Source organism: Alnus glutinosa, chromosome 1, assembly GCF_958979055.1.
Source record: "Alnus glutinosa chromosome 1, dhAlnGlut1.1, whole genome shotgun sequence".
NCBI lineage: Eukaryota > Viridiplantae > Streptophyta > Magnoliopsida > Fagales > Betulaceae > Alnus > Alnus glutinosa.
In genome coordinates this window covers 10,519,096-10,534,428 of record NC_084886.1, presented here as the reverse complement: position 1 = coordinate 10,534,428, position 15,333 = coordinate 10,519,096, and the positions used below count along the sequence as shown (strand labels likewise).

The 15,333-nt window shown below is 40.2% G+C and overlaps 1 protein-coding gene across 1 annotated transcript in view; it reads right to left on the bottom strand.

The window, feature by feature from the left end:
* LOC133871955 (DNA gyrase subunit A, chloroplastic/mitochondrial) overlaps nt 1–14,909 on the bottom strand; it is a 57,351-nt gene extending 42,442 nt beyond the window's left edge. Inside the window, exons 1-4 of the mRNA XM_062309438.1 lie at nt 14,364–14,909; nt 13,730–13,799; nt 13,536–13,601; nt 1,246–1,347 (exon numbers count right to left, since the gene is read on the bottom strand). Coding sequence (XP_062165422.1) covers nt 1,246–1,347; nt 13,536–13,601; nt 13,730–13,799; nt 14,364–14,809 — 684 coding nt within the window. The 5' untranslated portion in view covers nt 14,810–14,909. The remainder of the gene's footprint in view (nt 1–1,245; nt 1,348–13,535; nt 13,602–13,729; nt 13,800–14,363) is intronic.
* Between the last annotated feature and the right edge of the window lie 424 nt (nt 14,910–15,333).

The window sequence follows — 15,333 nt, the reverse complement described above, 5'->3', positions numbered from 1 at the left end:
ACCGATTATTTCCAACTGGTTGCAGGCCAATTATAACCGGCCGGCTTTACAACCCTAATAAATAATGTCATATCATTAAAAAGTGCAGTGAAGCGCAACCTTAGCACACAAGAAGTATACAAAAGTGCCCCTAAAAAGAGAAAACAGAAGAGCAAAAAATTAAAAACTCTATAAACGTAACACGACTCAGGCTATGATGAGCCAAGACCCATACAAATAAAGCATTAAGCACGTTTCGACGCAACTCTAACACCTACATTTCTACATCTTCAAAGTGCCGAGCATTCCTCTCACGCCAAAGACCCCACATGACACATAAGTTGTCCATAGTGAGAATCTTACTTAAAGCGGCTGACCAAACGAAAAAAGTCACTCTCAAAGGAGCCTTACTCTAGCGAATACATCTCCAAGGAAAGGGAGTGCTATCATGGGGGCTTAAAACACTATAGAAAACCAATATCCTTCATATGCATTTCAATGAAAGAGATTGAAATAGAAGGGACAAAATGAGAAGGGAAAAAAGTCATGTCTAAATCACGTTTCTTAAGAACTTGCCAGAATCACCACAGTTTAGCAATTCTCAAGTATGTCCTTTTGAGAGACAATATGGGTGGGCAAATGCACGCAGGTTTAATTTCAGGCACAAATCTCACAAGGCAAATGTTAGCTAAAGCACTAAGGTTGAATCATTTCGCATGAAATTTGAGAAAAGAAAATATACAGCTCTTGATTCTCATCCCTTTTTTCTTTCTTTTTCCTTGTCTCCCAGTAGAGGAAGCCAAGAAAAGCAGCTTATTTGCAACTGTATTTTCGAAAGTCTAATGCAGCAGTATATGAAAGGAACATTTTCCATTAGTTCAGAGGGCAATGCTCAAAAATTCATATCAAAAAATGAGAACAATTAGCTTGATAGTGTTGACATCTAAAATCAGTAGCGTTGATTAATTAGGAGCTAATTGTTCTCATTTTTATTAGGTGTCACCTTCATATTTTCTACAGACTAACAATAAAGCGGGCAGGCAAATTGATTGCTAACCTATTCATTACAGCTACTGATTCCTAGGGCCCTTTCCTCTTTTCATACGTTAGTTGTCAAAATTTTGCTACATAGTATCCATCAACTAATAACCACCAGCCTCATATTCACAACAATCAGATTTTTCTAAAGCATAACCAGTACTCATGCATGGATGGCTTATAAACACAAGATGACTTCTTCAAGAAAAACAAAGTATTTGAACATACTTCCAATCTACACTCTGTGTAACGCATGGCCGCAGCAGGATCTGCATCAATCGAACCAAAATTCCCATGCCCATTGATTAGTGGAGACCGTAAGGAGAAATCCTGGAAGAAACAGCATTAAGAAAGATTACTAGAAATTTCAGAAGAACAGTAAGTAAATAACTACCTACTATACCCAAATAAAAAACCATAAATAGGAATGGAAGAGCAAAACTAGCAGCACCTAGACAGCATGAGTCACTTGAATATAAGAAGATAGAAATAATTAAAAACTAAGTACATAGATTTTTCCTATACAATGCGTATTTTTAACACATACAACAAAGGCACCCGGGGGGTTGGGAAAAAGAGAGAGGCAGACAGCACCCAGAAGACATTATTTACCATAAGTTTAATATAAAAAGCCCCTATCTGGCATGCTTTGTCTTAACTCAAAAAAAAAAAAAAAAAAAAAAAAAAACGAAGAATAAAACTCTTTCTTAGACAATACGAGAACATTTTTAGTGAAAATATTTAACCTAAAAACATCTCTTTCTCTCCTCAGCCATTACAGTTTATGAATATGTGAAAGCGCTTCTCTCTATAAGGAGAGGTACCTATCAAAAAAAAAATAAGGAGAGGTGTTAAGCTTTTTAGCTTTATCATCATCCTGGTGTCGAGGCTTTATTTTTTTTTTTTTTGCAGACCTCCCCTACAGTATCATCACTGCAGTAGAGTTTAACCACCAAGTTCGGGACAGATTGGAGTGGTTCCGCTACGCCTAAGCGTTTTTCCCCTTTAACTTTTGGATATTTAACCTGCAAGGATGAACCCTTTTTTTTGTGATATCTGGCAATCATAGTAGCAGTAAATAACAAGGATAGTTGACAGTGGCAATGGCCCATGGTCGGTGGGGAATAGTCAACAACCAGCATTGGTCAGCCAATAACCTGCAGGGAAAACTAATGGTGGCAAACAAAGGCTCAAACATCTTAAAAAAATTCACTTGAAAAAGCCGCTCCAAGTCTTCAGAGTGGCAACTTAATGCAGCAAAAATTGTGGCAGGGTAGGTTCCACCCCTCCAAAAACCCCACTTAGGTCGCACCAACACAGGGTAATGAACCTTTATTCCATTGACTAGCAAAACATTCTCTCTTTTCACCGTTTGTCCTATGTTGCGCCAAGCACAGGAAAATGTTGTCCTACAAGTTAGTTTTTTTTTTTTTTTTTTGGATGAATTAAAAGACAAAAGAGCCTAAAGTAAAATAAATTAAGTATATAGGAAGTCAATATTTTTAATTACTGAAGACATTTTAGGTCCAATGACATGGTGTTTGCCTACAAACTTTTGACATATGAAATGAGACACTAAAAACGTATAATGCAACAACCTTAGAATGCAACTACTTAGATCAAGGCTAATCAATCAGCAATTGGATGCTTTCTGCATAAAGACACTAAAGGTGCCATCCCGCCAATAAAGAGAATTCCAAACACATTGCATACATAAATGCCCATTTATCTTGATAAATTTGCAAACATGACACCAGATTTTTTTTCTTTTTCCTTGAAAAACAGTGCAACATAAGAAGAAAACTAGATTCATCCTCCCAGGTGAGCTTCTTCGTGTGAAGCCCATAATTTCAAAAAGATTACAAAGTGGCATAAAACCTAGCCAAGATTCCAAAAAAGTTAATATATTTTGAAAAACATCTTGAATTAAGGATATCGGATTGGGTGAAGATAAGCAAAATGGTAAGCCCAGAATTATGAGATTCCTGTACCCACTCTACAAACCGCAAACCGGATCATGTTTCCTAATTTAAGATACTTCCACGTTCCAATCCCCCAAGTTGTGATCTCAATGAAAATTGTATTTATGGATCATTGTGAATACGAAATGGATATTTGGCTACAAATTTGTAAAAGAAATTATAATATATGGGAAACCTAAAGGCAGATAAAATTAAATAAAGACTCATCTATTTGTTCACACTGACATATATACACACATACATAATAATGCATACCTTTATATATGTGTCTGTGTATAACCAACATTTAATTACCATAACCAGCCTTGTCCACTTTTTTGTCAAGTGTACCAACCTTCAATCCGCGGCACTCACATTCAAACAGCCATTGTCCTGAGCCCAAGGTGACTCAACAAGGCTTTCCCCAACAACATCCTCCCGTGCGTTCTTCAATGTCGCTTCATCATTCACTCAAGAGCACCGCCGACTTTCGGATTGCCAATTATTGGTCCTTTATTTTATGAATAGCATGTCACTTCATCCACTCTTCTTTTGAGTAGATAATTCACAAAGAAGACTAGCCATGTCATCCTAAGCTAGGATATCCTACCATGCCATGTATATCTTCATATACTAAAGTAAACATTTCATAAGCCTCCAACATCTTCCACAACGCCTACGAGGACTAATTCTGATTTAGCCAGGTTAATTTTCAATTCTGATACAACTTTAAAGCCTAAGAAAATGTAGTGTAAATTTTTTTTTTGATAAGTAAGAAGAAAATTTTATTAGAAAAACGCAATCAAGTATACAGGGGGTATACAAGAGAGACAATTAAGAAGAAGAAGAAGAAAGCAATACAAGGAAATCGTTATAACTAATCTCTAGAGGTGCTAAATGCGCAGCCGTCCAGGAGTACAAAGAATGGAGAAAAAAGGAAATGAGCTCCTCTATGGTTCTTTCTCTGTCCTCAAACTGTCTATCGTTGCGTTCCGTCCACAAGCACCACATAAGACAACAAGGAGCCATCTTCCACACGACCGCACTACGGGACCGTCCCCCCGACCACCAACATGCAAATAAGTCTATCACCCGAGAAGGCATCACCCAATGCAAACCGAACCGGCTAAGGATGACATACCAAAGAGCGCGTGCAACCTCGCAATGAAGAAGAAGATGATCCACAGTCTCCCCGGTCATTTTACACATGCAACATCTATCAATCACAATGACACGCTTCTTTCTGAGATTGTCCAAGGTGAGAATTTTCCCTAACGCTGCCGTCCAAGCGAAGAAGGCCACTTTCAATGGGGCCTTGGTCCGCCAAATACTTTTCCAGGGGAAAAAAGAAGCTTCTTTGCAGGCAAGAGCCTTATAGAATGATCTAACATCAAAAAACCCTTTGCGAGAGAGGGTCCACCAAAGCCTGTCCCCCCCATCTTGAGCCACCTTGGATGAGTACAGTAAGGAGAAAAAGGAAGCCATAACGTCCACCTCCCAATCGTGAACATCACGGAAAAATCTGACATCCCACTGATAGGAGCCACTTACCACTACCAAATGGTCTTCTACCATAGAATCCTTGACACAAGCTATATCATAAAGAACTGGAAAGGCTTCCTTGAGGGGCATCTCTCCACACCAAACATCATCCCAAAAACGAATCCTCGACCCATTGCCCAAGATAAGTCTGGTATATCTACAAAACAAGCTCCACCCCTTCCTTATGTTCTTCCAACTCCCCACACCGTGAGACCCAAGGGGATCTAAGGAACACCAACCAGCCCTAGTAGAGCCATACTTCGCATCCACCACGGATTTCCACAGAGCTTCTCTCTCATTTGCATAACGCCACAACCACTTCCCTAACAGCGCCTTGTTGAAAATTCTCAAATTTCTTATGCCCAAACCACCTTCAGAAATAGGATGACAAACCTTGGACCAACTGACCAAGTGGTATTTGAATTCGTCGCCTATGCCACCCCACAAAAAGTCACGATGCAGCTTCTCAATGCGACTAGCAACACTGGAGGGAATAGGGAATAGAGAGAGAAAATATGTAGGAAGGTTGGAGAGAGTACTCTTTATAAGGGTAACCCTACCCCCCTTCGACAAATACAACCGCTTCCAGCTAGCCAACCGCCTCTCAATCTTCCCTACAACTTCATCCCAACAAGACTTAGCCTTAAAAGGAGCTCCCAACGGAAGACCAAGATACTTTATAGGAAGAGAGGACACTCCACAACCCAATATGTTAGCCAGACCGTCCATATTATCCACCTCACCCACAGGAACCATCACAGATTTGGCCAGGTTAATCTTCAATCCTGACACAGCTTCAAAAGAAATAAGAAGCATACGAAGATAATGAAGATGATCAGAATTAGCCCCACAAAAGACTAAAGTATCGTCTGCGAACAATAGGTGAGAAATGTTAATAGCTTCCCTGTTGCCAGAACCCACAGAGAACCCTGAAAGGTAGCCCTTTTGAACAGTAGCGAAGAAGAACTTACTAAGAGCCTCCATCACAATGACGAACAATAGTGGTGACAGAGGATCACCCTGTCTAAGGCCACGAGAGCTACTGAAAAAACCGGTTGGGGAGCCATTCACCAGCACAGAGAATCGCACCGTAGATATACAGTGCGCTATCCAAGAGCACCATCTCTCCCCAAAGCCACATCTTCTCAACATATACAGTAAGAAATCCCAGTTAACGTGGTCGTAAGCCTTCTCAACATCCAGCTTACAAAGTAACCCTGGTTCGCCGGATTTGATTCGACTATCCAAGCACTCATTGGCAATAAGAACTGAATCAAGAATTTGCCTGCCTTTCACAAAAGCATTTTGAGGGGATGATATAATCTTCTCCACCACCTTTTTAAGTCTATTTGCAAGGATTTTAGCAATGATCTTGTACACACCACTAACAAGACTGATAGGACGAAAGTCCTTTAAATCCACAGCCCCAGATTTCTTCGGAATTAAGGCAATAAAAGTGGCGTTAACACTTTTAACAAACTTGCTTTGAGAGTGAAAGTCCCATAAAACCCTCATAAGATCTGTCTTGATCACATCCCAACAGTCTTGGAAAAACGCAAGAGAAAACCCATCTGGACCAGGTGCCTTATCTCGATTCATGCTTTTCACCACCTCTAAGACCTCCACCTCCTCGAAAGGAAGTTCTAGAGAAGAGGCCTCAGCTGCATCCAAGGTGTCGAAAGCAATATTATCCATTCTAGGTCTCCATGGGAAGGGTTCTGTAAAGAGAGACTCATAGAATTGAGCCACATGCTCTCTGATAACCTGCTGGTCGGATGAAACAGAGCCATTGATGGAGAGCGACTCTATGGAATTAGACCTCCTGTTCGAGTTAGCAATCCGGTGGAAGAATTTAGTGCATTTATCACCCTCTTTCAGCCACAGAACCCTAGACTTCTGTCTCCAACTAATCTCTTCCTGCAAGGTAGAGTTCTCCAGTTCTCTGATGACCGCACATTTCCTCTCCTTTTCTACAGAAGATAAACCTTGTTGTTCCTCCAACCTATCAAGAGTACATAACTCTTCCATGTGCAATTTTTTGCGAAACTCCACATTGCCAAACTCCTGATCATTCCATCTCTTGAGATCAACCTTTAAAGCCTTAAGCTTTTGAGTGAAGATGAAGCTAGGAGAACCCTGGAAGCGATAAGACTCCCACCAAATCCGAACCCTATCCACAAACCCTTCAGCCTTCAACCACATATTCTCAAACTTGAACGGTCTGGAACCCCATTGAATGCCACTACAATCCAGGAGGATAGGGAAATGATCAGAACACAATCTAGGAAGCCTTTTCTGAATAGACCCTGGAAACTTGACCTCCCAATCTGGAGAGACAAGAAATCTGTCAATACGAGACCAGGAGGGGTTCTCCTGATTATTGGACCACGTGAAAGTCCCTCCAGCGAGAAGAAAGTCCATGAGGCCCTGCTCGAAAATAAAGTCTGAGAACTCCATCATAGCAGCGGTAAGGCGACCTTCCCTAGACCTTTCAGCAGGAAAACGAATGACATTGAAATCACCCCCAATACACCAAGGCATCTCCCACCAAGAAGCAAGGCCAGCCAGCTCGTCCCAGAGCAACCTTCTAACAGAGTCAAGGTTAGGACCGTATACCCCCGCGAAGGCCCAAGTAAAGTCATCGGCATCACTCCTAAAAGAACAAGCGACAACAAACTCCCCCACATACACATCTAATTTCTCAACAACCCTTCTATCCCACATGATAAGAATACCACCAGAGGCCCCGCTTGAGGGTAAGTAACACCAATCAACGAAGTGACATCCCCAAAGGCACAAGTAACTCAACATTATCACTAGATTCCATTGAAAAGCCTAATAAAAGCCCCTTATCCATAGTGGCTGACACCATTCTACTCAACACTTCCAAGATAACAACATACATAAGAGGGACAAAGGATCTTCTTCTCAAGCCTCAAGAACTATCAAAGAAGCCAAAAGGAATTCCATTAATCAAAGTAGAGAATCACACCGTAAAGATGCAATTAGTGATCCAACCACGCCATCTCTCCTCGAAACCACATCTCCTCAACAAATACAACAGATATTCCCAACTAACATAGTCCTAAGCCTTCTCTATGTCGAGTTTACCAAGCACCCTGAGAACCACTAATATAATTTTACTATTGAGACATTCATTTGCGATAAGGACGGAGTCTAATATTTGTCTACCCCTGATAAAAGCATAATGAGACCTGGATATAACCTTTTCCAACACCAGTTTCAGCCTATTCACATGGACACTAAAGAAAATTTTATAGACACCGATCACAAGATTAATATGGTGAGAGTCCTTAACATCCGCCGTCCCTGCTTTCATGCGAATAAGAGCAATAAAAGATGTGTTGAGACTCCTTTTAAACTTACCCCAAGCATGGAACTTATAAAAAACATTCATTATATCTATGTTTAGGACCTCCCAACAATACTAGAAAAAAGCCAAGGAAAAATCATCAAGACTAGGGGCCTCCAGGACCTCACTCTCCTCAAAGGCTCTTTCCAACCACAAAGCCTCGCCATCAACAACACTTCTTTTACATGACACTTTTCAATTAAAGTTTGTGTTTTTTAATTCTTTCTTTTCCATGCTCTGATTTTAGTGTATACAAAGAGCCAATGTTTTTAGAACTATCATTACCTTTTGTATATCATCTAGCTCTAACAAAGATTTAAGCTGTTTTTGCTCAAAGTTTTTATTGATAGGTAATCAGAGAAATTTATAAAAAGTGTAAAAACACCCCTAAGCATACAGAAAGTCCACAAAATGAGCACCAAAACAGGAAAAGAGAAAGAAAAAGGGGGAAAACACCCGCAAAACCCAAAAAAATGAGGAAACCCAAACACCCTAGCAGAAACCAGCCCACAAAATCCAGAGAACATTACATCACAGCAGGAACCCTTATGCCTTTCCCCGGCTAGAACCAAAACCCCTAGCATCAAAGTTATCTATAATATAGTCTAGTGACGAGGATGTGCTACCCTCCTAACCTGGTACATTGGCTGTTCAGGTTAGGCTCACTTGTTCACTAACTACTTAATTAACTTATTCTTTCAAGATATAAAGTAAATGTTGTGATTGTTTATTTTCTTTTATTTTTTGTAAATTGATACTAATTATTAGTTATTTAATTACTGTTATAATTTATTATTTGAGTAATTATCTTATATAATCTAATCTCATGTTTCTATGTCTATCTTATAGTATGTATATACATTCATTACACACACTCACACACATATATATACATACACATAAACCCACTCATATATACACATATCTATATTAAGATTCACAATTACAGTATATTAGCGCACAGCATACTCCTAATGTGATTCAATCTCTTAAGATTCCTAGTGAGTGTGCTGATAGACTCCCGGTTGATCAAACCTCCTAGTGAGTATTGATAACACAACCGGTTGATAAGGAAAACATTATCTAGAGGAGATTTACTTGTAATTAGATTTCTATCTAAGAGTTTGTGTTAGATTAGAATACTGTAAGCTAAGGTTTATCATGTAAACTATACTACATTGTATGTTATATATATAATCCTATACACGCTCACTAGATGAGCAAGCTTGAAAGCCAATATACTCTGAAATTCTACATGGTATCAGAGCAACTATAGACTCACGTCTCCAGAAATATTTTTTTCCTTTCCTGATCATCATTATGTCTGCCTCCCCGGATTCCTCCTCCAAGTCTTCTTCATCCAACGTCCTCTTCACCGTCCCAAATATGAACCATACCTTGAATATCAAGCTGTCTAACAGCAACTTTCCTAGCTGGCGAACTCAGATTTTGGCCTTTGTTAAAGCCAATGATGCGTATGGCTTCCTGGATGGTACAACTCCACCTCCAGCCCAGACCATCCCGAATACTAGCACCACTCCTGGTGCCCCTGCCACCATGGCTAATCCCGACTTCCTTCTCTGGTGTCAACGTGACCAGATGCTGCTCAGCGTGTTGATCTCCACGCTCACTGAACCATTAGTAGTTCATGCCGTCGGCTCAGCCACTGCTCATCAACTTTGGACGACTCTTGTCTCCATGTTTGCTTCCCAAGCTCGTTCACAGGTTATGCAGATTCACTATCGCCTTGCCACAGCCAAGAAAGGTAGCTCTTCAATCAGAGAGTATTTTCAATCCTTTAAAGCCATGTGTGACAATCTTACTGCTGCCGAACAGCAACTCAATGACTTTGAAAGCACCTCCTACCTTCTTGCTGGCCTCGGATCTGAGTATGATCCCTTTGTCACATCCATCACCACTCGGTTGGATCCTCTCTCCTTAGATGATATTTATGGCCATCTCCTTGCTCACGAGATGAGGATAGAGCACAATCTTTCCCCTACTGAGGTTTCCCCTCCTATGGCTAATATTTCTACTCGGGCTCCCATGAATCGTGGGAGAGGATATCGTGGTCGAGGTCGCACCACGTATAGAGGCAGAGGACCATCTTCTGGTGGCCGAGGCAGAGGTCATTATTTCTCCCAAGACCCTGCTGCTCCTTCTCGGCCAATCTACCAACTCTGTGGCAAGATTGGTCACACTGCTCCAAGATGTTATCAACGACCGGACCCTGCTCTGGCTGCACCTTCTCCTCTAGCATACTCAAATGCTCAGGCTTATTACTCCTCGCCTTTCCTGCCTCCTGAAGAAAATTGGTACCCGGATACTGCTGCAACACATCACATGACAAATAATTTTCAGAATCTGAATCTCTCAGCAGATGAGTACACTGGCCAAGATCAAATTTGCATAGGAAATGGTACAGGTTTGCCTATTTTACATTCTGGTTCTGCCTTGAAAGCCAATATACTCTGAAATTCTACACAGTAATTCAAGCTATATCTATTACATTACAAAGAGAATTCATTTTTATCTTTTTAAATACTTAACATTTTCTCATTACAAAGTTAAAATAAATCTTATAAAAAATAAAGTTATACAAGCTTATACGAGCCAAGCCAAGTTTATACGAGCCAAGCCAATTAATAAACGAGCCTAAATTTTAGTTCGAGCTTTGTTTGTTTAATAAATTAACCGAACCCAAACTTGTTCGTGAGCGGCTTTGTTCATTTACCTCCTAGTTATGCCTAAACGAGTAATCGACTTGTATGCTTGTTGGTAGATTGTCAGCAGCATTCAGAGTACCGTTGTATGGAATATAGTGTATTCGTGTCTTTTGTGGTGTCTATGAAAGGAAAAGAATAACAGGAGTTGTGAGGACCGTGAGAGGATATCGGAGGAAATTGTCTCTTTTCTTCAAAACTTTGTTTATTTAGACAGCTGCTTTTGTTTCTCCTTTAGTTATTAGTTTTCATGATTTTTCTTATTTTGTTTTCTCCTTCTAGCTAGGTGTTTTTTCTTGTATACTTTCTGCGAACTTGGGGCGCCTTATTCTTTAAATGAAACTTCAATTAATTATCGGGGAAAAAAAAAAATGAAGATGTTCGAGGCTTGGTTGCTATCCTTGGTAGCAGAGTGCCCTCTTTGTCTATGAAGTACTTGGGCCTTCCGCTAGGATCTCCATTGAAGGCAAAATCTATATGAGATGACATTATCGAAGTACACAGAAAATATAAAAAAAAAAAAAAAAAAAAAAAAAAAAAAAAAAACCTAACAAGAAAGGGCAAAACGAAAAAGAAAATCACTAAAACTAATCGACAGAGGAGAAACATACGCCGTCGTCCAAAGATACAAAGTTTCAAATAACATAGAAATAATATCACCCATAGACCTCTCATTCTCCTCGAAATTTCTATCATTCTTTTCCTTCCATAAACACCAAAAGCGGCACGTAAGCAGCATTTTCCACACCGCAGCGTTCCTTGGCCTACCAGAGGACCACCAACAATCATACAAATCAATGACACGTCTAGGCATAATCCAAGACATCCCAAAGCGATTGAAAAGAACAGTCCAAATAGCGGAAGCCACATCACAATGAAAATGGAAGCGGCATGATGCAACATCTGTCCATCACGATGACATGCCGCCTCCTAAGATTATCAAGGGTGAGGAAGTCCCACATCTATCCATCATGAAACATCCTTTAGCAAGATGGAAGCGGCTTTATCTGCCAAAGGGTTGTTACTCTGATTAAAAGCACTCTCATCAATTTGCCTATGTATTTTCTGTCCCTTTTCCCATCCCAATTGGTGTTGCTAACAGTATCAAGAAAATTCAATGGGACTTCCTGTAGAGTGGAGTGGGTGAAAAGTTTAAATTCCATCTAACCAACTAGTCCAATATTTGTACTCCGATTTTCTCAAGAGGGTTGGAGATTAGGAACCTGGTTTTGTTTAACCGAGCTCTCTTGGGGAAATGATTATGGTATTACGACACGGAGGGGGAGGCTTTGTGCAGATTGGTAGTGGAAGCTAAATATGAAAGCATTTGGGGAGGATGGTGCTCCAATGAGGAACACAAGTCCCATGAGCGGGGGGGGAACATTAGGATGGGATGGGGGACTTTTCCAAATTTGTGAGATATGAGGTGGGAGATGGGCTTAAATTCGATTCTGGCACAACGTCTTGTGTGGAGATCATACCCTGAAGGAAGCTTGCCTAGTGTTGTATAGTATTGCATGTTTTAAGGAGGCATCGATTGCAAACCATATGGTGATGGTGAACAAAATCTGCCAATGGAGCAAACCATATGTTAGCTCCATTGTGTTTATTGTGGTGTATTTGGCGAGAACGGAATGCGCAGATCTTTGAAAATGTAGAGACATCAATGGTGGAGCTACAGAAACGTTTGCTTAATATGTTATATATTTGGATAACATCCCATCATTGCTTGAATGATTTTACTTTTGTAGACTTTTTAAATTTATTCTCTTCTCGTCCCATTTATGAGCTCTCTTATATACTTCTTGTGTATAAGGGTTGCACCCCTCTGCGCTTTTAATGAATTGAATTACAATTACTTATCAAAAAAACAAATCTGCCAATGGAATATCACCATTATCAGGCTCGTACAAGTTTGAGAATTAGAGATGGTCACCTCTTTTTTCAACCTGGTTGAACAAAGGGGGCAATGATAGAATTTGTTGGCTCCCCTCCGAAAGGCAAACATGTGAGGTCATATCTTTTTATCATGCGCTTAGCCCCATGCTGGTTTTCTTTGCCTTTGATAAATAAGGCCCCTACGAGAGTAGCTTTCTTTGTATGGAAGCAACGTTAGGGAGGATATTGACCTCGGATAATCTAAGAAAGAGGCACATAATAGTGATGGATTAGTGTTGCATGTGCAAGAACAGTGGGGAATTAATCGATCATCTTTTGCTCCACCATGGAGTTGCTAGAGAATTGTGAGTATTAATTTTCCGTCTTTTTCGAAGTACAATGGATAATGCCCAATCGGGTGGTGGAGTTACTGGCTAGTTGGAGTGGCCATTTGGTAGTCATCATAACTTATAAGCTTGGAAAATGGCTCACCATTACGTAATGTGGTGCATCTGGAGATAATCCAATTCTTGAAATTTTGAAGATTGTGAGAAAACGGTGGTAGCCTTAAAATATATTTTGTTCAAGACTCTCTATGGATGAATGGTTGCTATCAATAGTTCTCACTTTGCTAAATTTGGGTAGAGTTTCAAGAATCCACCCTCAACAACCATCCCAATGAGTAAAGAGAATGCAACATTAACAAATTCCTAAAATGCATAATATCAAACACATCAACATACGCTACATGTGCTTTACAAGTTTAAGTTTGCAAGTTTCTAAGGATTTAGTAGCCTTTGGTGGGGTAATTATATAAATTAGTAAAAAGGGTAACTAAAGGACACTCTACATATATTTTCCGGCCAGAGGACCTAACCATTCTCTTTATACTTGTCTATGACACCAACTTATATAAGTGAACAAACAATTGGACACGAACATAACATAGGCATTCAATGCTAGACAGACAGGCCTTGATTAGCAAAGCACAAACCAACTCCTCTGTACCTCTCCATGAACAAATTACAATTCCATTATTACCTGTGCCATTCGCACTAAGGAATCATATACAGCATTGTCTCCATGTGGGTGAAATTTGCCTAGAACCTGCAACAAATAACTATAAATTTTAAACATCAAAATATGCAGATATGGATAGACAAAAGGCCAAAGCCACAATATCAATACTTTTAAGTCAAATAAAATGAAATAGAACATTATAGTCAAATTTAAACCTCTCCAACAACTCTAGCGCATTTCTTGAATGGTTTTCGTGATGAAAGGCCCAATTCATGCATTGCAAATCTGTAGCCATAAATTTGTGAGAGAACATGTCAGTTACACACCTTAAAAAAAATTGTTTGTGATATATATTCATAACGAATTCACATGTGATAAGTGAAGACTCATAGATAAATGCATTCATAATAGATACACCTATATATACACGTACATTTATATATAAGCACAGATATATACCGTCCAATCATCAGGTAAATGAATACATAACTACATCAACGAATCATCGTAGGATACCAGTTTAGCTTCTTACATTTTCCACTATTCGAGCCCCACGAAGCAAAACCTCACTCATTTTTATTTTGTTCACATTTCTCCGCCAAAAGGACATTAAATTGAAATTTTATTTAACTCTATTACTAATTCGGTTTAGAAAATGTTTAAAAATTGAAAATGTAGGCAAAAAAGAAAAAGATGAAAGATAAAGCTGCCGCTATACATAGTTTGCATTATCTCACTAACAAATCTGCAAAGGCTCTAAATTTTGCTTTCCCCTCCTTTCCTACAGCTCCGCACCAACCAAACAGCACAAAAATTCAAAAACCACCAACAAATAAAGCAGAAGCTCACAGGATACGGCGGTGGACTGGCTTGAGACCGTCGCGAACATCGGGCAAAGCCCGGCCGAGGAGCACCGACATGGCGTAGGCCATGTAGGCCTCGGTGGCCTCCTTGTGGAGCTCGGAGGGCACGACTCTGCCACCATCCCCACCGTCGCGTCCAACTCTACCCTTGACCAACACGCTGCCGTTCCCATCTCGCACGTCGTCGCCGTCCTCCTTCCCCGTCTCGTCCCTGAGCCTCGCTTCCACCACCGTCGGCCGGATGGCCGTTGGTCCTCGGTTGCTGGAGAGAAAGCGGAGGTCAGAGAGGGTGCAGCGGAGGCCGGAGGAAAGGCGCGTGGGGGCGAGGACGAGAGAAGGGCGGTGGCGGAGGAGCAATGTGGAAAAGCGAAGTCCGGAAGAGAAAGCCATGGTAGGGACGTCCGAGACAGAGAGGAATTGGGTGGGTCTCATAGAGGTGGCATTTGCTGTGGTGGGCAGTGTTACGGGATGATAGGGTTTTGGGGGGAAAATGGGTGGGACTCAGAAAAAAGTGAAAAACCCTAAAGAAATGCTGGGGACTTGGGGGGATGCGCGCCAAGGTTTAAGCATGCACGTGAATGACACGTGACCTCTATTATGTTTTTGAACTTTTGAAAGGAAGAGACAAAATATATATAAAAACTTTTTCACGTGTCAAATAACACATGTAAATCTTAATTATGGGCAGTAGTTTGTATAAAATTTATGTTCATACTCTCTCTCACACACACACATATATATATATATGGTGCTGAAAAAAAAAATATTTTTTTTTTTTTGCATTTTCTTTTATTTTTATACTCTTTCTTCTTCTTCTTCTTTCTCTTTTCTATATATATATATATATATATATATATATATATATATAAAATAAAAATATGAGAATCAATATGAAGAGCACCTATTCTCGTGACATGTAGCATATCATACAATTGACAAGTGTATCTCCTACCATA